The following is a 24,449-nucleotide window of genomic DNA, read 5'->3' as shown; positions in this document are numbered from 1 at the left end:
TGGGGCATACATGTCATGGGCGACCAAGGGGGCAGCGACGGAGCGGCGTACCGTGGTGGACAGGAGTAGACGGGGCCCAGGAGTGGGCCTTGGAGGGAGGGCCAGCCAAGCCTGCCAACTTTCCCATAAGGCCATGATAGCATAGCCCCAGCCAAACAGGCAAAGCACAACAAACACAAAGGCCCAGGCACTCCAGTGCACGCATGGGCAGCCATCTGGGAATGGCCAAATGTAACATCAATAGGCATTGTGGTGAAGCAGTAGGACCAGTAAAAGTTATAAAGAGTCAAAAGAGGAAATTTTTGCAAGAAATCAATGGAGTCCGCTGCTTCAGCAAATATACATATTGCAATTCAGATTTCGGAGCTTTTCTTCTTATAGGCGCGCAAACGCAATATATCAATTCTGTGAAGCCCAAGGCTTACCTTGCTTTAGATGGAGTGGCAAGGCAGGAATCCCGATGGAAATAGGACCTGTGCAGGGGCACCTGCATCTTGGATGGTGTGTAAGAGGCCTGCAGCAGAGCACCTCAAGGATAGAGGTAGGGCCCAGGAGTGGCTGAATGACTCTTCTGCCCTCTGACATTGTGGTTTTCCTCTTTCCAGGAATGGCCAACTAACTTTGCATTGGGGGTTATTAATAAGTACTTAACTGCTTCAGAATATTTCTGTGATCTCTTGCTCTGTTCTAATAACCTTTTTTTTTGCCAAACTCTTAAGTCGGATTCTAAATGCAAACAGCGGTATATTAATGTCCACAGTGTCCTAGTTACTAAAGTCACCTGAGGGTGTAGGAAGTGTGTGTGCCATCCCAAAAGGGTACTTAATGGTTTAGAAATATTAAGAGTGTATTTCGGAGTGTATTTGTGTGCTACTATTTATAATACCCCCTTCTGAAGGCGGCTTACTCTGACTGTTAAATTAATAATTGTTTAAATCAAGAAACCTTGTGTGTAAGAGTTTATCTGAATACTTGTCACTGTGGATCTCTTTAACTCCCCTACAGCTCACATTGACCCTGCTTGAGATAAGCCGGACTGCTCAACACGCTACCAACCTGTGCACTACAAACTTATGCCAAAGGTTGGGTTCCTATTGCCAGGAGTTCAGGGTTGTTTTAGTGCAGCCAAAGGGTACTGCATACAGTCTTGCCCAACACCAGCACTCTATTGAGGGACATTTTTGGACTGGTATCGTGCCTCTAAAGATCCGGCAGGATGCCCACGAAGTTTCTGCGAGTTTCGGAAGAACTTGCACCACACAATGGCTCGAGGTACTAGGGTATTGCAGCCCCACAAGGTCTCAGCACGCTGTGGGATGGCTCAAAATGCAGGTCTACTTGCATCTAGTCGGTCTCATCAGGCTCGGTGTTGTCGTTTTTGGAGTCCCCCCAGGTCGACATAGCAAGCTCTACGGTCGCTGGAAATCATTTCAGCCGCAAATTCTTAATCTTCCGCTTCGGTTTTGGTTCCAGTGGTCTACTAACTCTTCAGCTTCTAGGTTCGGACTCTTGTGCAGAAACCCAGCCAACCAAACAGCCTTGCAACATTCAAACTTAGGGGGTGGGGGATTGGCAATCCTTTCAGGACAGGCAGCGTTTGAACTGGAATCTCGCACTCAGGCTGGAAGACAAAGGGCTACAGAGTTTTGGACTCTTCCCTCGCTTCCTTCTTTCACAGACACTCTGGAGCATAGGCGGGGAGTCCCAGGACTCCCGCCGAAGATAAAATTCACACAAAGTACTTTCCCGCCCTGGCTGTCAGGCGAAGGAAGAACGGACAAGGAACACTAAAATGGTGAATAAACAAGACGGGGGCCATTTTGGTAAAATTACCACTGTTGGGTGCCTTTACTGCAGCTGTGAACACAGCCTGCGGTAAAGGTGCACCAAATTAGTGAAAGGTATCACGTCACCAGCAATTAAAGGTAAGCTTGTCCCTGTAACAATTGTTACAGTTGTAGTGTGAAAGGGGATACATTGCATCCCCACAGCAGTCCACATAAGGTGGGGTGTGGTTTCACCAAATAAAATGTAAAAGGGATCCAAAGACCCTTCCTACCCTTGGGAACTGTAGTTCTCTCAAGGTTAGCCAGAGAAAGCTAAAAGGGGAGCCCCTAGGGCAACCCAGCAACAATAGCATTGCCAAAAAGTTGCCAAAGAGGATAACTTTTAAAAGACACTATGGAGAGTCTTAAAATGACACCCATAAAAAGAGTAAAAGATTCTGCGAGTGTGGGTAAAGGTTCCCATTCACAGAGGTATAAGGAAAAATAATCCACCAGTAAAATCAAAAAGTTCTAGGTTTGACACAAACCAAGAAGATTTATCATTACTTTGAAAATCTTTCCTAAACAGTGAAACACCCACCCTAACACACCCACGCCACAGAATCCTCTGTTACAAAGCATGTTCACAAATTGTAACATGAATCGTCATACATGCCATGACCATATAGACTGAAATATATCAACAAACCACATTAGCTATGAAAACCCGAACGTATCTTCATAAAAAATGTGGTTATTACAGCACCTCTAGTAGAGCATATCAAGAAAAACCACTCAGTCGATCCCAACAAGTAGAATAATACAGAAATGAATACAATAGGCAACGAATAAGCCAAAAGAAAACCAACTTAGAACAAAAATTATTTCCTGCACACAGAAATGGGAAATGTCCAAATGACTGGCAGAATGTAGCAGCAATCCGGCTGAGTACGGAGAACGAGGGATAAGAAAACCGGATAGAGGGAGCTCTGAGAAAAAGTGAGAGAAAACAGGGGTATACATCATAGGTGGAAAACCTGTTAAAACGGGTCAATAACATCAGGCATTTGCAGTCACCGCATAACCACAATTAGAGCACTGGACCCAGACCTCCCCCAAATAAGATGCATTACATAAAATGACGACACAAATTGTACACAGAATGGAAAATAACATCTCTGTCTGGGAGCGTGGATGTTAACTACATATCCCTAGAAGTTTTGCATGCCATTTAAGCAGCCAGAATTAAACAAAAACAAAAAAGGATTAAGGACTAAAGAAGTGCTTCATACTGACAGAGCGGCTTGTATGAACAAAAAATGTTGCAGAGTAGACACTTGTCTCCTGGAAAAAGCAGGAAATGCATGAAGTAAAGGAGGCTTAAAAGGGACCCTCATTGCAATGGAAACTCACGCAAAATGTACACAAACTGTACAGAAAGGACAACAGTGTTGCGTGCATTTTTTCCTTTTAGTGCAGAGTGTAAGACTCACTATGACATCTTTATATAAGGCTTCCTCAGACAGTTACCAGAGGACACGACCAGGCAATAACGTATATGCAATACCCTAAGGAACAATGCAACATTATAGCAAAAGGATAGGGCATCTGGGGACCTGGAAGTCTTATTACGTACATATAATTGCATTTCTCCCGCATGGATATCCATCATAAATTCACATGCTTGAATATTCCCTGTCAGACTTTAAATCTGCAGCAATTAAAATGTTACTTTCATAGCAATGTACATTGCAAACAAAGCCTGGAAGGCTTTCCCTTTTGTAGTGCATCCACCTAGTTTTGGTTCTTTTCTCCATAGCCAATGTGGTGGTAAGGCTTTAGCACCACTCCAGGCATCTTCAGATTTTGAGCCCCCAGCGACTGATAGACTGATGACTGACTGTACCTGGAGCAGCCCCACCAGGGAGGCGGAAGGTGTTAGGACTGATTTTCTATACTCTGGCCTGGTGGACGAATGTATAGAAGGCCAACTTAGTATTGTGACAGGGACAACTCTGGGAGCTGTAGCCAAACCAGTTCAAGGTAGCAAGGTGAGTGGTCTAGGCTAGGTCTCAAGAGGTGGTGAGCTTGTAATGGGCCCACAATGAGCATACACAGTGAAACAGTCAAGGAACACAATTATACAAACAGATATAAAAATACTTCTTTACTTACAGCCAAATAACAGTGCGAAATGACTAACAGTTAATATCGCACAACACTAGTAGGGCAAAATACATATCAAACCGCTAAAAAGGAAGATACAGATAAGCACTACAGGTCCACAGAGATTCAATCCTCGCTTCAGAAGTCCATCCTTAAGATGTATGGGGCTTTATACCCAAAGGTTCAGCTAAATTCACCTCAGTCTGCTGAAGAGGGCCCGATGTTGCTTTTCCCACCGTCAGCCTCAGCCCTTCATCCGCAGGTTCGAGCTCTCCTCCGGTCGGCGACTAATGCTAGTGCGAGGTCTTCCTGTTGGGAAATGAAACACTATGCAGGGCTACTCTCAGAAAAAGACTGGACACAGATAAGCAGTTTGGGATGGCCACCGATGCATGGCGACACAAAGGGATTCACTTGCCGTGGTCAGACTTTGCCTCATATCTCGGCCCTTGATGCTAGAACCACGAAAATTTGCAGAAGTCAGCCTTGTTGCACAAGCTGAAGATCCCCCACGTTCCAGGCCTCAACTCGGAACGGTGACGTCTGCAGCACAGTAGCCCAAACTCAGAGCTGCTCAGCCACTGGGCGGTCCAGCAGCACTGCCAAAGGGTCTTCTTTGCAGAACTCTTGAGCCCACGTTGAGAAAGGATGTTCCTTCCACTTCAAGGGTCACAGCTCCTTCGCAGGACTGCTGAAGATCACCTACATGACAGGGCTCTTCCCATACAGCAGCGGAAGTTGTTTGCCAGGCCTTCGCCCAGGAATTCTCCGGTATCCAGTCCCCACTCACATTCTGGCAGCAAACAAACAGCCCTCAAGTAACCCGCCAGAAGTCTCAGCTTTCCGAGGCAGTGGAAATGCATATAAGGAGAAGAAGAGTAAAACACAGGATGGCCAAAGGACGAGTGAAAAGCCTCCTGGCATGGCCATGTTTGACCACTAGCTACAGATAGTAGCCAGACGTGGCAAGGCTGTTAGGATAGTTTTTCTGAAGGACTTAGTAAAACTGAGACAGTACAAGACTCCACTCTTCGTATAAAGCTGTACCACTTGAGTTCATGGTAGCGTAGACAGAGCATTTCAAATCGAACAGTCAGTGCACACCTACAAAAGTAGTTCAAGCTTTTACAAAATATTAGCAACTGTTTGGGTGCAGGGGAGGAATAACGAGATGGTATTACCAAAAAACAAAAAGTGTCCAGTCTATGGACAATCCTGTCCCCCTGCACACGTAAATGCTGAAATCAGCCAAGTATTCTTAATACATTTGACAATTTTTCCATATCAGTTTAAGAATAACCAATACAATGCACTCAATTCCAATAGAATATTGATAACATCTTTATTCTGTAATGTTGAATAGGAGGCCAAAAACGGTGCTCAACGTGCCCTGCAAATATGAAAAAAATCCATAAAATAAATCAGAGGATCAATACTATGTACACATCTCATAAAAAATATATCTAAATGTAGACTATTACAAAAATCTGAATCTTGTGAATATTACAACCTTCACCTGTGCCCAAATGCCAAGGGGTTTAGAGCAAAAATATTCATGGTCTGCTGTGAACAAACAATGATGTATTGTCTCTTTTTGGCAAATGCCATTGATGTTTATAACAACCTAAGCGCTATATGGTATACACTATCACTGGATCAGAACCCCCATATATAGTGCGAGGGAAGAATATAGTAGGGAAAATAAATATCAAGCATGCCTATCTGGCCTCTTATGTTCGATCCACACATGAATCAAGATAGGTAGCTGCAATCTAGGAGTAATAAGCAATGCTTGTAAATGGAATTACAGTGACATGTTATGTGAAAAATAATGTAGGGTCAGTCTCACCTCATATCGTTGTGTCCCAAACGTATGGAATTCTGCTCCAGAACAGCTCCCCTCCCAAAGTTCTTTACAACTTCTTTCCTCACCACGTAATCTCAAGTCATATGGAGCCGTTTCTACAAGACAATGGACACCAATCTATATGGCATTCTCCTGCGAATGTTACCCGCATCCCACCAATCCTGGTGCGAGTGATATATACATAAGTAGCTGCGTGGACAGCCCGGTGAATCCATTAAGATTAACTCACCTCCATTATGTTTCATGGAACGTTTCCTCGAGCGTCGGTGTCCGTGATGCAGAAGGGAAATACGGAAGTAAAAAATGCGTATGCCAATATTCAACAGCGAGGGAGAGTCACGTGGAGTCTCCTCATATAAGCTGGTAAGCCGACCTGCTGAGGATCGTATGCAATGCAACCTCTCTAATGTGAGCGCCATCTTTGAAAGGACTTCATCGTCCTCATTTGTCCGAGCAACCCTGCTGGGTTGTAACCAAACATGGTGCCCTAATGTCAAATGAGTGTTGGAAATTCACCCTAGATGTTTTCAAAAGGGCATCCGCTAAATAAGTGCTCCAAATGTCCATGCTGGACAAGATCCCAATTGTAACCACAACGGGGAAAAATTAGGAGGACCTCCTCCCTAGTGGTCAACAGCGATTCCATCAGGGTAAAATAGTGCTGTTAAGTAGTACAAGGCAATGCGCTATCACTAGAGCCTTAGCCATATAAGTGGACACCCACTTTATATTCACTGCACCAATACATTATTTATTGTTCAGTAATGGAATTCAATCTGGATATTCTACCCAAACAGCCCGTTATAAATTATAATCAGAGTAAAATGCAGTCTAGACGTATTCCATAAAGATCCTTCGGTAATAGGGATACCAGCTATTCATTGGGTCCAATGGGGCCCACAAACCATGGATTATACAGAGTAACACATAGGATAAGCTTATGGACAATGCATCTTTACACAGTTGTTTAGCATCAAAGCCGATACATAGTAGATTACCTCCTACCTAATCGTAATTCATCAATTGAAGCATTTATACCCCATGGCATGTTCATCTCAGTCCAGTTATATCAACCAGACATGCAATTCCCAGCTCCTACACAACACATCACAGTAAGGTCCTACATAATGATTAATTATCCCAAAAAGTGTATCCGTCTGTCATTCTGCCATTTCCATACATCTTTTTATAGTTCGACACCATTCAAATTTAACAGTTTAAGCAACACTCTTCATTCATCCCCCTGGGATGTAGTGCCCAACAAGTGAATCCAAAACCTAATAACCGGGTGTTAAAATCACCCCCTCTGAGGGGGCGTTTGACCACTTCCAATATCATAAATTGCATTTGTGCAACTGAATGTTTATATTCATCAAAATGTCTGGCCACTGGTGAGTTAGTACTTTTGCATCGTACATTTGATTTATGTTCGGTCCACCTTTCACGGGCAGATCTTGATGTTTGGCCTACATATAGAAGACCACATGGACACTGGATACTGTAAATCACTCCTGGAGTGACACACACGTGGCTTAGTCATGCAAGGGCCGGTGTGTGGAGCAGGAGAGAGGCTGCTCCTCTACAACCCCCACCTGGTCGACATATTCAAGCACTATTCAACCACATAACTATTGTTTACCCTCCCCTGCATGCAATGTACCTATGCATCCCTAAACTCAATGCTCTATCTCAACATTGGAGGTATCGTGGAAGACACTTCTAAAGAATCAATAGTGTCTCCAGTCATATTCTATTCTCCTAATCTATTGTATATGTATCCTTTATCAAAGGCGTGGCATATTTTGACTTATTATTCTGTCTATGTATCCCCGGACAATAACATTGTTTACTTCCATCTTGTTCCCACCCCCGTTACCCAATTAAACGTTCATTTATATGACCAGCAAATGATTCTGCCACTACGAGAGTCGGGAGAGATCGTTAAATGACATTTATATCTTTTCTTCTGATGGGCCCACCAGATCATTAATTTTGTATCATTTGTTCTCTTTTTTTCTGTAGTTAGTAAGAGTGTTAGGACAGTTTTTCTGAAGTCCAGCTAAGGGCTTAGTAAAACTATTTATCTGCAACAGTACAAGACTCCACTCTTAGTATAAGGCTGTATCACTCGAGATCAGGGTAGCTTAGATCGAGCAGCTAGGCTTATCTTAGGAGGGAGAGAGGGCTGCAGAATCAGTACAAAGAAATTGTATTATACATATGGTCCAAAGAAATACTGACTATGTATTGCAAAAATAAAGTGTTTCTTTTATAAACAAGCAGACCAAGAGATTCTTGGGCAAGTTAAGTACCATCATAAAGCAAATAAACACATTATAAAAGCACAACACTATGCTTTAAATACACAGATCAAAGCACAGCCCTTATTTAGAACACCTAACAGTATTTATAGAGGGGGTAAGACCATAGATTACTTTTAGTAACACAAGGGTAGTAGACGCTGTCAGTTGTGCAGTGACACGCAACAAGGAAATCACAGTCAATCAACTTGCAAATATACTTTTCTGAATAGTGGAACACAGATTCAAGGAACAGTCTATACCTCTATTACACAAAAAAGGTTTGTGTGTGATAACACAGACCTTTTTTGTGTAATATACAATTACAACTGCTTTTCAGCTCAGTGGAACACAGGGTAAGATAAGCAAGAACTATTTACACTAATTTTGTATGCACCAGGCAGATCAAGGTCAGCTACACGTAAAGGAACACTTTTCAGGCATGGCACACAGCTATTCTAGGCAGGTAAGACCTAATGTTGTAGCATACTATCACAGTTGATTTTCAGATCAGAGCAACACAGATGGAGGTAAATAACTAACTTGTTATAGGATGGCACACGGCCAACACAAGGCAAGTAAAACCGATTTACTTTTTAAAGGGGCTATCAGCAACTTAAAAGGTAAGGATTACCTTAGGCAGACTTATTCTGGACAGGCTAACAGCAAGTCTGGGAAAGCAGGGGGACACTCGTACATTTATCCTAACAGGAATAGTAAAGTGAAACCAACAGCATTACTCTTGGGGGAAGAAGCACAACCAATTCACAGGTGAGTGACTTGACCATATATATATACTTTTCAGAATAGTGCAACACATTGAAGGTAAGTAAGAACTTTTGTAACTGTTCACTCTCAGATTTAGTTACCAAGCAACTTCTTTTACAAGTAAGTAACTTTTGAACACGTTACTCTTTTCAAGGCAGAACCCTTTTCTTATCCAGTCCTTCCCTTATTCCACAGCATGAGGTCACAGAGGCAGTAGAGGGACCCTAGTAGTCTAGGTGCCAGCTATAGGCAGGGTGAGCTAGGGTTCAGTTGCAGGTAAAGTCAGAGTTCCATAGGAAGACAGTTCAATTTACTTTAAAATTAGTTGAGGGTCCAGAGACTTCAGAGAAGACACCCTAGGAGGATTCCACAGTGGGCCTGGGTGAACTGGAGCAGTGGCCTCCCAATACAGAAATCACAAAGGCTTAAGGTAGGTAAAATACCAAAGCCAACAGTACCTCAACACAGAAGACGAGTTGAAGCAGGAAGACTTCAGGATCTGCAGCCAAAAACCAGGTCGATTGACTCCTTTGTCCAGAAGACAGAACTTTTACAGCAGGGACAGGGAGGAAGGCTCCAGTCAGGAGTTTCCTTGTGGCTTGATGCGGCTCTGTGGATCTGGCGCCTTTTCAGGAACACAGAAGACAACAGAATATCACTGGTCGGATTCTCATCGTTTGCATGGTCCAGCACTCTGGTGAGGGGACTTTTCGGACCTGAATTGTGCTTCTGGTGATCCAACAGGATGCCCATGAGGTTTCAGCGATATTCGGAAGACTGTGCACTGCACAATGGCTCGAGGTCCCATGGTATTGCAGCCTGCAAGTCGCAGCATGGCATGAGAAGGAAGGGATGGGATGGCTCAAAATGCAGGTCTTCTTGAGTCTAGTGAGTCTCACCAGGCTCTTGGTCGGGTTGTCATTTTTGGAGTCCCCAGGTCGATTGGAAGGAAGGGCTACAGCAAGCTTCAGTTACACAGCAGGCTCTCCGGTCCCTGGAAAGTGTCTCAGCTGCGGTGTCTTCACCTTCCTCTTTGGTTTGTATCCAGTGGGCGACTACCTCTTCAGCTTCCAGAATCTGACTTTTATGCAGGAACCCAGCCAATCACAGCCTTGCAACATTCAAACTTGCGGGGGTTGACAGTCCTTTCAGGACAGTCAGCCTTCCAGTTTGAACTGGATTCTTGCAGTCAGGCTCGAAGACAAAGGGCTGCAGAGTTTGACTCCTCCCTCGCTCCCTGCCTTCACAGACACACTGGAGCCTGGGCAATCGACAGAAGTCCCGCTGAAGGAAAAAAAATAAAAAAAAATAAAAATCACAAAGTAATTTCACACCCTGAATGTTAGGAGAAGGAACAAGAAAGGACAAGAAACGCTAAAATGGCAAAAAAAGGCCCATTTTGGTAAAATGAGCACCCATGGGTGCCTTTACTGGGGCTGGGCAAACATCCCACGGTAAAGGTGCACAGAATTAATAAAAAAGATTCTCTGCCACCAGCCATTAAAAGGTAGGTTTGTCCTTGTAACATAAATGTTACATTTAAAATTAGAAAGGGGATACTCCGTATTCTCCCCAGCACTCCACATCCAGGTCGCATCTAAGAAAATGTAAAAGGGATCGAAGATTCTTTCTAACCTTGGGAACTGTAGTTCTCACAGGGTTAGTCAGGGAAAGTCTAAAGGGGAGCCACTAGGGGAACCCAGCAACAATAGGCACGTATTGCCAAAACGTTGTCAAAGAGGATACGTTTTAAAAGACACTATGGAGAGTCTAAAAAATTACTGCCATAAAAAGAGTAAAAGATTATGTGAATGTGGAAAAAAGTTCTCACTCACAGAGGTATAAGGAAAAATAATCCACCAGTAAAAGCAACAAGTTCTGGGGTGACACAAGTCAAGAAAATCATTACTATGAAAACCTTAACAAAGGCTAAAATGAAATACACCAACCAAAAGAATCGTAAAAAGTAACTGCTGCCACCAGCTCGTCAAAAACAAATTAACGAGACTAAGGGAAACAATGTTTCCCAGTACTGATAGCCTGAATGACATGTCAGTTTCCCCACGATTAATGACTGTTGCAAAAAGGATAGGCCAGAATAAAAAAAAAAAAAGCAAAAGGTTTGGAGGTCCATAGAAATGGAAGGAAAGGCGATGTAAAGAGAAATCACTCCTAACAGGAGGGCACATGTGAATCTACGAAAGATACCAATTGTAGAGAAATACAGTAGTAGGTAAGTAACCAAGACTTCCCCAGTATTGGATCTTTCACAGATTCACATGAATGAATAGATTACCAAGCAGTACAAAGCATGCCATATACCTCCATTAAGCACACAATTCTTTACCGTGCCCTAAAAGGCATACCACAGAATACTTAATTTTATTATGCTGTAGCCGAAACAAAACGACTTTTCAAAATACAAAACGTTGATGCATTACATCTGTTTAAGAAATACAATGAAAGAGCTAAATAGATAAAAACATAATCGAACAATACATTTCTTACAATGTTAAAATGTTAGTAAATCTAATTTGTTAATAAAATGTCATGCCCTGCAGTTAATCCTTCCCAGAAAACATTTGTGTATAGTCCTTCCTTTCTGTGGACAAAATATTTAAGCATTTTAGTTCTTCGGTGCCAGTACAGTCAATCATGATAAGTTTTAAAGTCTGTAGTAATGTTTTTTGCAAAGTTCACAGGAGATGTCTGGCGATACTTGCTTTCGGAACACCTTTATTTCCCCAGTGGGTAGTAGTTTGAGACGAAACTTCAAGAAATGTGATCTGCCTATCAAACTTGGAAATTTCCTGAGGTACTTGGCAGGGTAGCCCCTAGGTTTGTCTAACAGCGTGGTTTTGAAACCCTAGAATTTTGAGCATTTGATATGGTGTTTATCCAATCGTCTCAAAGCATTGAGATTTCGATTTTTTACGGGTTGTGATCTCATCCTCTGTACATTGACTGCGTTTGAGCATTTCACGGGACTCGCTTGTTAAATTGAGAAATTATTGGAGTTGGGGGCGCTGTTGCGCAGTGGGGCAATGCGGACGTGAGCGTCCATAGCGCCCGCATAGCTGCACACATCCTGCATTTATATCCTGTTTCCTCGGCATAAAGACTCAAAAAACCATGGCGGAACACTGCAGCAACAGACCGCTGCAAGCGTGGGGGAAACGTAGCAGGGTACCTTGCGAAACGACCACTGGCAGGGCAACGGAGCATTCTGCATCACTAGTCCCGTGGCTGACTGCTGGGCTATCACCAACCTGGTATTTGGTGCTCACCCCGCTCCTGGCACCCCCCCGTGGGCGGGCCGCGGACCTCACACCACAGAGGGACTGTGCCGCAGATTGCATGGGAGGGCATCGGCGGACCCAACCCTGGGTGCCCCTCCCCCACCAGGTGGCAAAATCATGGCTGTGAGCTGCAAGACGGCCTGAGACAGGCTGAAAGAGAGGGACAGCGACCCCGACATAGCGGATCCAGTGGGGACCCAGCTGATCCAGGTGAGGGGCTGGGGAACAGCACGAGGAGGAGAATAGCCCCCCGCCGAGCTGAGAGAAGCAGCAGGGCACACATCCACTACGCCCCACTCACCCCGGCCAGCCACAAGCCACCTGACACAGAAGGCAGCCTGGGACACCACTGGCCACTACCAGAAGAAAGAAAAGGGCCAACAGGGCACAAACACCCGCACTGAGAGCTCCTCTTGCCCCCTAGACTTGGCAGACCCAGGCGAGAAGACTGGGGGGCAGGGGACACCAGGCCCCTCTGGCCCGCATAGAAAGTCCGTCCCTGCGCCGCAAACAGTAACGGGGCATTTCCCCAGCCAGGACCACGGCCAGCCCACCCCGGCCAGGTGCAACAGGGAAGCAGGAGGTAGCCTTAACTTGCACATGCCCGCCCACGAGGCCATCTAGACTAAATAAATAAATCCTGGGACCTCACCAGCCACAGGCGGAGTGAAGAAAGCAGAACCATCTGGACACCGATATCCACATTGCGCAGAAATTCAGAGAGGCTGAGTGTGCAGCACCATGGCTAAAAACAAAGCTAGGAGGACGGGGCTCCAGTGCAAGACGGACCAATATTCAGTAGGGGTTTCCCAACACCCTACGACTAGTGCTGCAGGGACAGTTGCAGCAAACAGAAGCAAGACACCCCCCATCCCCCAAATCTCCCTTCGAGACATAACGGGAGCCATAGGGGAATCTAGGTCCTCCATGGAGGAGAAAATAGACTCTCACATCTAAGGTATCCTTTCTCAGGCAAGACATGCAGAACATGGCCTCGAGAGTCAGAGGCAGAACAGCGCATTTTTTCGGACTCGGAGGACGCAATTAAGAAAATGGAGAAACACCCGTCAGTGGTCACCCAGAAACTCTCACAACTGGAAAACAAGGCAAAAGACAGTGAAGGAAAAGCAAGGCGCAACAACATTTGCATCCTTGTGGTGCCGGAAAAGAAGAGGGGCCCAGCATGGAGCTCTTCTTGGAAAAATGGCTAACAGCTCTTCGCCCCAAAGAAACTTTCCAAATTCTTCTCTGTGGAAAGGGCACACAGGATGCCGGCGGGTAGCCCCATCCCGAGGGCACCCCCCCCCCCACACCATAATAGCATGACTCCTTAACTACAGAGACCGGGATGCCCTGCTGAAAATGGCATGAGCCGGCAGCCCCATCACATATAATGGCTACCGGATCGGATTCCTTTCCAGACTATACCAGAGAGGTCCAGAGAGCACACCAATATTTTGAATCTGTCAAAAGGAAGATGCACTCGCTCAGCATTAAGTACGCTCTTTTCTTCCTTGCACAATACCATGAGGGAACTGTGCATCTTTTCAATAACCGGAAGGAGGCCTGGTCATAGTGTGAAATAAAGGTCCTCTCATCGCCTGGGCACCAGCCACCGAAGGGATGACCCAGACAAGAGCCAGACCCGGGTCACTGTCCAACTCTGCCTGACTCCCAGGAAGCAGACCGAACAGCGCCCTTAGAGTCCACGCCAGGGGGCAGAGGGTAACGGATGACTTGGGCCCCCACCTCCCAACGACAACAGCTGGCAATACCGCAAAGGCATTCAGGGGTAAACAAGTTTAGCAGCTACAGAGTGGGAATGGAGGGCAACACTAACAGCAACAGCGCACAGTTGGTTGACGTGGTTCTCTTGCACCAGTTTGGTGCGGGGTTAGGGCGACAGGTGCTTCAAGTTGGGGAGGAGTACAGGGTGGGATATGGGGAATGTTGGTCAACCATTGTTGGCCTGTTTTGGGTTCATTTCTTGTTAACAAGGCACGCAGCACACGAGAAAGAGCCTATGGTGCTTGAGGTCGGGGGGAGGCACAGGGAGGGAAACAGGAATGTTTGCTTTACGTGTTGCATCATGGTTGGGAAATGCTACAGTGGGGAGTGTTTCAGGTATTTTTTTCTTATGGTCTGGTATAGTTGGTCGCAAAGCCTGGCGGAGAGGTGGTGCGCAGACAGATAACATGATGGCTTACTGTAGAGGGATGCCCATGTCCGGGAACCCCGAGACCCAAGAGGTCCACGCAGATATGCATGCCCCTGGGGAAAGGATAACCAGGGGTCTGGGAACCTGCCCTATGCCCCCAGGATATCTCACTAGATTCCGATGGCACATGAAGGGCAACTAACCTTGTTGCCATGGAATGTCAACGGACTGGGCTCCAGCATCAAATGCAGATTGGTACTCCAGTTCCTCAATAGGCACTCACCTGACATTGCCCTCCTCACAGAGACGCACCTGGTTGGTACAGACTGCAGCTCTTAAGTGCCAAGCTTTCTCGTCCTTGACATTACGTTCGCAGTGCCAAGGACGAGATGGCTCACCCTTTTTTTGCACTTAGTTTTGTGCGTGCACAAAACTGAAATCCAACCCTTGGGCTATATGAGGGGGCAGTTCTTCCTCACGGCCCGGGAGTTGGAATTGTTTCAGTTTCACGTCGGTGTGCGTAATGCACAACGGCATGAAAAAGTAATTTTTACTGCGGCAGCCATTTTCGGCTGCTGCAGTGAAAATGAAAGGCGAGTCTCCACCTTTCTCCCCCTCGATCTGCAGCACTATTGTGTCATTCAGATTGAGGGAGGTGTCGTTGGAAAGTGGAGACTCCCCTTTCCAACTGCACCTTTTTCGAAGCATTGCTGGGTGCAGAGAGCTCAATCCGCGCCCAGCAATGCCACTAGTCCACCAGGGATCAGTTTGTGAAGTGGGGGCAGAGAGGGCTGCTTACTATGCAAGCAGCCCTCTCCCTCCTGGCCCCTTAAGAATGGGGCCCCACGTTTTGCCCCCCCCTGGGTGATTTTTGTGTATTGAAAGGGGTGTGGGGGGCTGGCCCTCCCCCCCCACCCTAAGTGGAGGTGGGGGCACCTCAGGAGCAGAAATCTGCCCCCAGGGAGGGCTACATGAGATGCCCCCCATTTGGGGTGGGGAGAGGGCCACCAGAAGTCTTGGTCTTTGCCCCCCCCCGCCAAGCATGGTGCAGTACATTTTGCCCACCCTTGAGGCAGATGGGCACAGTAATGTGGCCATCTGCCTCTAGGATAGGGACAAAAAATGTTGGTAGGGTATGGGGGGCACCCTAAACCATCAGCAACTTATATAATCAAAAGGGGATGGCCCTCTCCCCCACACCATATGGATGGGGAGACTCATGTAGCCCTCCCTGGGGGCAGATCTACCCCTAGAAAGGGGCAAATGTGTTTTACTGGGCGGTGAGGGTCAGTAGACAACCAGGGATGGCTTGAAAGGGGGGCTGTGATCAGAGACTAGTAGTTACGATTTGGTTTTGCTGGGGTGACCAAAGGTAACAAATGTTTTTTTTTTCATTTACGGCTTTTTCAACGCGAGCAGCTGCAACATTTACTGTTTTTTATTATTCTACAGTTAGGGCCCATTGTCAGAGGGGTGGGTGGGACTGGGGCTGGATTGTTGGTGGTGTGGGCGGGAGTGGGCTAGCCGGGGAGGTAGGTCAGTGGGCTGTGACACAATTGCAGGGTAAGGGGCCACAAATTGGTGTTTCTCCGGGAGCGGCTGTCTCCCATGTGGGTTGACCGTCTGCCAGCCCATGCTGAACCTCTGGCTGTGCTGCGTTACAGATGTCACCTCCAGGGATGAATGGGGATCCTGCCGGGGCTCCTTGGGACTGCCGCTGCACTTGGGGATGGTCAACCCACATGGGAGACGGGTAACCAAGGCCAAGTACAGGATCCCCAACCATCCTGGAGCGCAGGCTGGCCTGCGTTACAGAATTTATCCGTGGGGAGGCAAGGGGAGCCTGCCAGGTGCTCCCTGACACTGCCACTGTGCTTGGGGACAGTACAACCACATGGGAAACGGATGTCACCTCCAACCGTCCTGGAGTTCTTGCTGGTCTGTGTTACATCTTTTCTCCACCAGGGAGTGCCAGCAGTGTGTCAATACCTCCCCAAAGGGAAAAGACCCTGCCGAGAGCCTCGGCAGGAACCCTGACCTTTCCCAGAGGGCGAAGCTGTAAAGCAGCCCAGCCAGAGCTCCAGGCTGGGCTTGGGGATGGCCGACCCATATGGGTGACGGGTGCCCAAGACCTGTGACATCACTCCGAACATCCTTGTGCTGTGGCTGCGTTGCGTTACACCTCTCTCTGGGAAAGGATGGGGAGCCTGCTGAGTCTCCCTGAAACCGCTGCTGGACTTGTGGACGGTCAACCCATATGAGGGACAACCACCAAAGGCCAGGGACATCACCCACTACCATCCTGGAGCTCTAGCAAGACAGCATTACTGAATTTCCCTCGGGGAATGAACGGGGACCCACCCGAGGATCCCTGGGACTGCTGTTGGACTTGTGGACAGTCAACACTTTCTTTTCCGCCCGAATGTAAGGTACTGTTTTCATCCGGACACCTGTGGGAATGTAGGACATGTGTTGGTGGCATGTTTCAGTAGTTTCCAGGTGAGAAGAGTTTTCTCCCATACATTTGGGACTTTGCCGGGGCTTGTGGGTAATACATTCTGGGGAAATTTGTGCAAGTCAGACTTCACGGGTTTCTTCTTTTCGGAAATGCATGGGGTTCCCGGTTTTCCTTGGTGGCTGTGACACACCTGACCAAAATCTGTAGGTTGGCTCCCCAAACCCTTTGGGGATAGCAGTGGTTTAGCCTTTTCCCTTTGCACCCAGGTAGGTGCACCCACACGTGAATTACCGTTTTTGTTGGGATACCTGTGGTAACATGTGATGATAGGACATGTGTTGGCGGCGTGTTTCGTTGGGTAGGTGGCCAGAGGGAAATGTCTGAATTGTGGGGGTTTTTGCCAAATTTTGGAATTTGCCGGGGATTGTGGGTAATCATTTCTGGCCCGATTCGCACAAGTCAGACCTCTGTAAATTCCCACAGGTGTCTTTTCATGAATGCATGGGGTTCCCCGTTTTCCTTGGTGGCTTCGACACCCTAGGCTTAAATCTGCAGCTTGCCCATATGAGCAAAATCTGCTCTGCCGAAAAACTTGGGGTTACCAGTGGTTTAGCCTTTTCCCTTTGCGCCCAGGTAGGTGCACCCACACATGAGGTACCGTTTTCGTCAGGACACCTGTGGTAACGCGGGAAGGTAGGACATTTGTTCTGTTTGCGTGGTTTTCATAACATTCTCGAACATTTGCTGCTGCACTTTGTCACAACAACCCTTTCATTTCCCAATGTGACCTACATTTAGTCGCTGCTTTAGGCACTATACACTTTTGTAACCTGCACAAGTCCCCTACCGTTCAAATGGTCTGCCTGTGCTCTTTCAAAAAAATGTATGCGTGCCCTTCCTCACCACATTTTGTTTTCTTTACTTACACATGCTAAGTACGTCTGTTTAGGCCGTAAGCATAAAAAAACCTGTGTACCATGGCTCATTTTTTGGCTAGTGGCATTGCTCGTTTTGTGAAACATTACGAAAAAAGTGCACTTTCCTAACTGGAAGAGTCGGGGAATGTAGCGGGGCATTGCTTTTCTCAAAATTCACAAAAGCCATTGCCGTACTGGGCCAACCATGTCCACGTACCTTTTTTCTGTCATTTTCCCGATTTTTTACCCAAACTATGGAATTCTTCCCTACATAGTTGTTGCCTGACCTGCGCAAATCACCCATTCCTAAACCTGGAATTTTGTCTACTTTTCAGAAATGTATGCCTCTGTCCTCCCATTCAGCTTTCGTACCCTTCTCTTCCATTCCCATCCAAGCATGTCCTATTGGAAAAAAAGAGCAAAATCGCCTACCCCAAAAAACGGCTGGTAACCATATCAAAATGTTTCCACTCAACCTGTTCCTGAAAGCCTGGAAAATTGCGAATTCAGCACAGCAAACCATTTGTTCCTAGTTCTTACAAGGAAGGCTTCTTTGTACATCATTTTATTGGCATTTACTGAAAAACAGAAATTGTTCTCCTTTTTTGGTAATTTTTTTCTTTCCTCTACAGCAAACTAGGAATCCTTGGTGGCTTTACGACCGCCTACATGTGGGGAAAAAAGGAGGCAAATTTGGCAGAGATATCTCATGTCACAAAAAGGTTACAAGGGATTGAATGATAACATACCAAAATCACCAAAAAAGGCCTTGGCACTGAAGCACTTTTACACAAGCTAAGTGCTTGAAAGCACTTCAAGGCAGGAAAGGAACAAGGGAATTCAATAGTCATTGAAGCTTCTGAGTGATTTAACACAGAAAAACTAGCATACTAGGCCTGATGCATTTCTACTAGTGCAAGGGCATGACAGGAGGGAAGGAGAGAAGGGGGTAGGTGGAAGGGGGGGAGGGGAAGGAGATGGAAGAGCATACAATCAAACTGCAGTACTGGCCTAACAACTTGTCAGATAGTACAAGTGCATGACAGTGGGGAAGGAAGGGGGCAGGAGTGGGGAAAAGGACAAACTACCGTACTAGGCCTGGCGACAATCAGATTGATTGAGGTTTGGCCATCTCTTATGCACCTATGCACAAATGTTTCAGGCGCAACCGAGCTAGAAGGGAGACAAGGAAGAACAGGACAAGCGATCTTGCTAGGCCTAGTGCATTCAAGATTGTGCGAGGAAGTTCGAGGAGTAGGGAGTGTGGGGGGGGGGGGAGGGAGAACAAGTGCACCCAGTCCATCAGGGGCCTGGGTTAAGTGTAGAGGATGCCCCTGACATGGAACGTATTCGGAGTGCAGTAGTGCCAGGCACAGTGCAGAGGCCCGGAGGCAAGTGTAGGACTGGCTGGGGAGCCTAGAACCTGTGAGGCTCTGGAGGTGCACCAGGCAATCAGTCGGTGAAACTGAGCAGTGTAAAGGAGGATAAAGGAGTAGGGAAGCAGGAGAAGAGAAGGGAGGTTAGCAGGGGAGAGGGAGAGAAAGAAGAGTAATGTCTTGAGGAGTTTCCAGAACTTGGAGGTGCAGCTCAAGACAGAGGTAGGGAGGCTGTTCCAGAGGGAGGCACCTGCAGAAGATCAAGATCTACCCCCAAATCTGTTTGGAGAAAAGGCTCAGCCGCAGAGAGTTGGAGGGGGCCGAGTGGAGAGCTCCAGAAGGAGAGTATTTAGGAAGAGGGCGAGATTGCATATGACCTTCGCCCACCCTCCCTACTGTACATCAAAAGTTTGTTGATACGGTTGTCGTTGACGATTGATGTCTTGTCCTCGAAAGCAGTCGCCGTAGATCTTGCGTTGTACGGTTGTCGAAAGGACAGAAAGAAGTCTAACTTAAGTAATGGCGTCAGCCAGAAGAAGTAACTGCGATATGAGATAGACTACGACTACGATGGTGGAAAAAGAAGAAAAAAAAAAACAGGTGGGACCTCAACACGTGAAGGACCATGGTTACAGTGGACGTCACACTAGGGGGCTAGTATTACTGACATGCCCTGTCAACATTGAGGTGAATTCTGAGCTTCAGCAGGCAAACCAACAGTCCAGGAGTTGCAGCAGGCGTCTCTTCCAAGTTCTTCTTTGGATTCCTTAGTCCAGTGGTTGACTGCCTTCCAAGCAAAAGACCTCGCCTTTTATGCATGTTTCGCCTAATCATTTGCAGCCTAGTTGTCAGTCAAACAGCAGGGTGTCTGTCCTCCGAGGCAGCTAGCCAGCCAATCATCTTTAGGTGCATTCCTGTAACTAAGGAGACTAAGCACAGGGGAGTTTCGGGCACCTCCCTCGCCTTCCTGCCATGCCAGACACGCTGGAGCCAGAGGCGGGCTTCACCAGTGAATCCTACCAAAGAAATTGAACAAAGGGACCAAACCTGGTGTGGCGCACAGAGTAAATCTCAAGAAGGACCTTTCCAATATGAAATGGTGAAAAAAAGACGACTGCGGCCTTTTTGACAAAATGGGCACCCATGGGTGCTTTACTGAAGCTGCATTTGCAGCTCGCGGTAGAAACACTCAATGGTAGTAAAAAGTAAACCACTACCACAAATATTTAAGTGTTACATATTTGCTGCCTTCTAAAGAAGGCTTATTCAAACTGACTGTTAAATTAATACATAATTATTTAATCAAGAAACCTTGAGTATAAGTGTATTTGGATACTTGTCACTGTGAATCTCTATATTACAACCCTACAACTCACATTGACCCCTCTTGAGATAAGCCTGGCTGCTCAGTCACTCTACCAACTTGTGTAGTACATGCTTATAGCAATGTTGGGTTAACTACTGCCAAAAGGACATGGCTGGTGCAGTCTCCCACAGGGTACTGCATACGATCTTGCCTAACAAAGCGCAATATAAAGACTCATCACATCTGCACCACTTTCAGCAGACTTTTAGCAGCATAAGCACTTCACGCATTCCACTTTACAAACTGCTATTCTTGTGAGAAAAGTTAAAAACTACATCAAATTAATCCCCCCTTCATATTTGCACTAATATGATGTTTATTGTCAAAGGATGAAAATTCCACAAACATTGACCCACAATACAAGTGTTGACCATTTCACGTTTGTATGAACTAGGTTCAGAGACATGGCTCTTAAACCTAGATAGTATCCCCTTAGTCAAAAAAATATATTGATGGGAAACAGCAAAAAAACTAGATTGGAACACAAATCTGTGTTGAGACAAGGCCAGCTTTAGATCATATGTATCGCTAGCACCGCAAACACCACCAACAGAATATTTAAAATGGTGGACTTCTAAGCATCATAGATCAGTCCTAACCCGGTTCAGATTAGGATTGTTACCCTTGAGTATACCAAGGCAGGCATAGGTGGACATGTGATGTAAGCAAAGTCAAGGGTAACATGTGTTTATGTGGATACAATTGCGAAACGCTTATGCACTGTATGCTTTTTTTAACACTACACTGGCTCCCAGTAAAACATTGCATCACCTTCAAAACAATGTGCATAACGTACAGGGCAATCAGTGGACAAGGAGCAGAAGTCCTACAAAAGAAAATCTACAAGCCAACAAGACTCCTCAGGTCAAGCAACGAAATCAGTCTGGAACCAAAACCATACCTCAAGAAAAAAACTTGGCGGCACCTCCTTCTACCACTTAGCCGCAAAAACATCACAAAAGAAATAAAACACCAAAGATCACTCAAAAATGTAGGAAATTACTAAAAACCTGGCTCTTCAACACCACACAAACTGAAAACAAAGGAAAAGGGATGACTAAACTGGAGTGGACACAGACAACTCCCAGAACCGGATGGGAAGCTCCCACAGCATCTGGACGAGTGACGCCAGGTAGAGTGGAACACAGGCGACACCCATGGAGACGGAGCCAACAACCCCACCCTAATCCCACCCACACCCGCACCCGCACTCCCCCTTTAGTTGCCACCAGGTGCCAGTGTTGTGGAATTGTCGGGATATTGGCAATCACCACACTAGCTGTGCTGTGGACACTGGCATTGGCCGTATGAGTGGGAAGGTAAGACAGGTAGGGCTGCGAGGGAGACTGGGTGAGGAGGAGGCCAGATGTGAAAGGGACCCTGAAGGCCGGACAGACCCAGATCAGGACAGAGGCGCAGGGGTGCTCCCGAACTCCATCTGGGGAGATTACAGAAGACCAGCGCCCCAATTCAGGATAGAGATGCCAACTAACCAATTTCACTAACAATTTCCCCCTGTGCATACACCTCTCAAACTACAAACCAAACACAACCTCAAACCTACAGCACATCAAACCGCACAAACTTCACTACAAACTTCACTACATTGCAACAACAAAACAAAAACACACAACAGTACATGAAGACTACTGGCCGCAAACACCCCCGGCCCAGCCAACGGACCCACCGGTCTGAGGGCACTAACAGCACATCACTGCTCTCTTGCACTTTTCCAGCTTCCTCCCACTAACCCCTCCTCCCTTCCTCTTTCAGAGCTGCCAGACCGCCAGGGGACCACTCCGGTGGTGATGGTGCGCGGTACAAATGTCCTTTAACATTAAAATAACATTAACTTGCTAAACATATACCACAGTGCTGCTTCATCAAATAACTCCAGTACATTACCTATTTTAAAGGAAGCATACAATCTGTTTTATAACTAACCTTTATATTAACGTAAAAGATTACAAATCTTGAAGTTTATGATTCACCCCCGGGTAATCATGCAGACTAAGAAAGTGAATAAATGACCCCCATTACTACAAATAATTTGGTGCTCCCCCTGGAGGGAGATTCCCATTTTACACATTGCAGTTACAAACCACAATTTCACCCACCATCCCTTAATTTCCTGTCCCAACACACCTTTTAACATTGCCTATCAGACTTTTGTGGCGCAGTGGTTAGATTTTTACAATTGGCATTAAGGTGGAGAGAGACCCTTGTGAAGATTACAGGTTAATTTGATTATGGATGTTTTTATGTACCAACTGTAAACCGTTATATTTCTCCTTTTATCTTTCAAAATATTTAAGACTGTACAATTTGTAGAAGCGTGCTGTATTTATTTTTATATATGTGCTTTTATGGCTTCATATACCCCGAAATAAAGCTTGACTGACAATGTAAGGCATCAATAAATTAACAAATAGGACAACCTGCATTCTTCTGTAGGTTTTCCGGTTTTAATTTTAAGAAATTACATTGAATGCCCAGCTAGGAATGTGTCTTGGATGGGCCTTACGACTGAGTTGTAAGTTACTGCACTTGCTGTTAGAAGTCCTACTTTCACTATGAATACGGCCCTACTGAAACAAAGGTTAAAATAAAAGGATTGACACTGTTACAAATATACTTACTCATTACAACATCTTTCCTCACGCCATTCATGTTTGATTTGTACCAGGTTGCCAACGTGTGGATCGCAACATAGTTTGCCTCAAATTCACAGTTCGGGTTAGTTAGAACACCCTTCAGCCTAGGGATGAGTTCGGTTGACCGCCCCTTATATGGTCCAAGGAATAGTCTTTTCTGATCATAATCATTGGCATGTATGTTGTCCCAGATAACTGGAGCCCTCTTAAGAATTTTGGAAACTTCTTCAATCGATTCCACTGGGATGTCTTTGGATACAACTTTGGGTCCTAAATAATTTTGAAAGATGAACTTTAAAAACAGGTTTACAGGAAAATAATCACGATTTTAAAACTTCAATTCATGTCAAGGCAAGGCAATATTACAACACAAATGACATTTTGAAATGTAAAGCATAAAAGTACATGATAAAACGACACAAAAATCCAATTCTCTCGTTTATTTACTGGAAGCACTACCACTATCTTTAACAAAGGTGTATGGACAACATGTACTATGACGTTTTACACAAAAGGTCTCTATAAAACTACTACATACCTGTCCATAACACCTGAATACCAGGTAGCAGTTTTTCACCTACAGTCCTGAGATATGGTGACTGAGCTGCATTTGGAAAGCAGAAGGTTCCACAGTATTCTGATGAACAAAGAAGATTTTACTGTATAACTTCAAAACATTTGCAAAATCATAAGCAATTTAAAAAGTAGTGCAGCAAAACAGAGCAACTCTGTATGCTGAAAATTACAATAGTCAGATTTATCACAAGGGTTTTTGCATCCATAAACTACAAGCTCTAAAGGGCTAAGTTAGATGGGGAACAACGTACTTAACTTCAGAAATGTGTTCCGATGGATTGATTATCCACTTCCAACAGATTACTCACCTTGAAAATATATTCCCCAGAGTCGGTCTGGCTGCAGAAACCATCAACCAAAAGGAGGTGAAATGCTGATCAGGGTCTGTGGTCATATCTCTGGATGTGATGTAGCGTGTATGGAGCAAGAGGAGTGCAAGCTGTTTTGCCTTGAGGGTAGGATCAGCAGGTGATTACTAGTTCTATGGCAGGACTAGTCCATCAGAAAGCAAATTAACAAAGGGTGGTAATTTGGTCTTTTAATGGATTCATAAATTCCACATCTGAGAAAGACTTGCAATGTAGTACAGAACTGGAGAAAGAACGATAGTGAGGAACCCCACCTTCACCAGCAAACTCTGGCACGCACTTTAAAGGAGTTTTTCTAAAATCCCACTACCAATTGGATTTTGTACGACTAGCTCTACTTAGCAATATTGATCTGCAACTACCAGTACAGGTCTGTACCACACAAGCTTTGGTAGGTGACTGAGCAGCCA

At 45.8% G+C, this 24,449-nt stretch overlaps 1 protein-coding gene across 1 annotated transcript in view; it reads right to left on the bottom strand.

Moving 5' to 3' along the window:
* The window catches only part of OGA (O-GlcNAcase), an 867,474-nt gene that overhangs the window by 487,004 nt on the left and 356,021 nt on the right, over positions 1–24,449 (bottom strand). The window contains exons 6-7 of the mRNA XM_069611624.1: positions 23,634–23,732; positions 23,081–23,365 (exon numbers count right to left, since the gene is read on the bottom strand). Of these exons, the coding sequence (XP_069467725.1) occupies positions 23,081–23,365; positions 23,634–23,732 (384 nt within the window). The remainder of the gene's footprint in view (positions 1–23,080; positions 23,366–23,633; positions 23,733–24,449) is intronic.

This window comes from Ambystoma mexicanum, chromosome 8 (assembly GCF_040938575.1).
Source record: "Ambystoma mexicanum isolate Mex_15411 chromosome 8, UKY_AmexF1_1, whole genome shotgun sequence".
NCBI classification, from domain to species: domain Eukaryota; kingdom Metazoa; phylum Chordata; class Amphibia; order Caudata; family Ambystomatidae; genus Ambystoma; species Ambystoma mexicanum.
The sequence above is the reverse complement of the archived record's forward strand: the minus strand, read 5'-3'. Positions and strand labels throughout refer to the sequence as shown.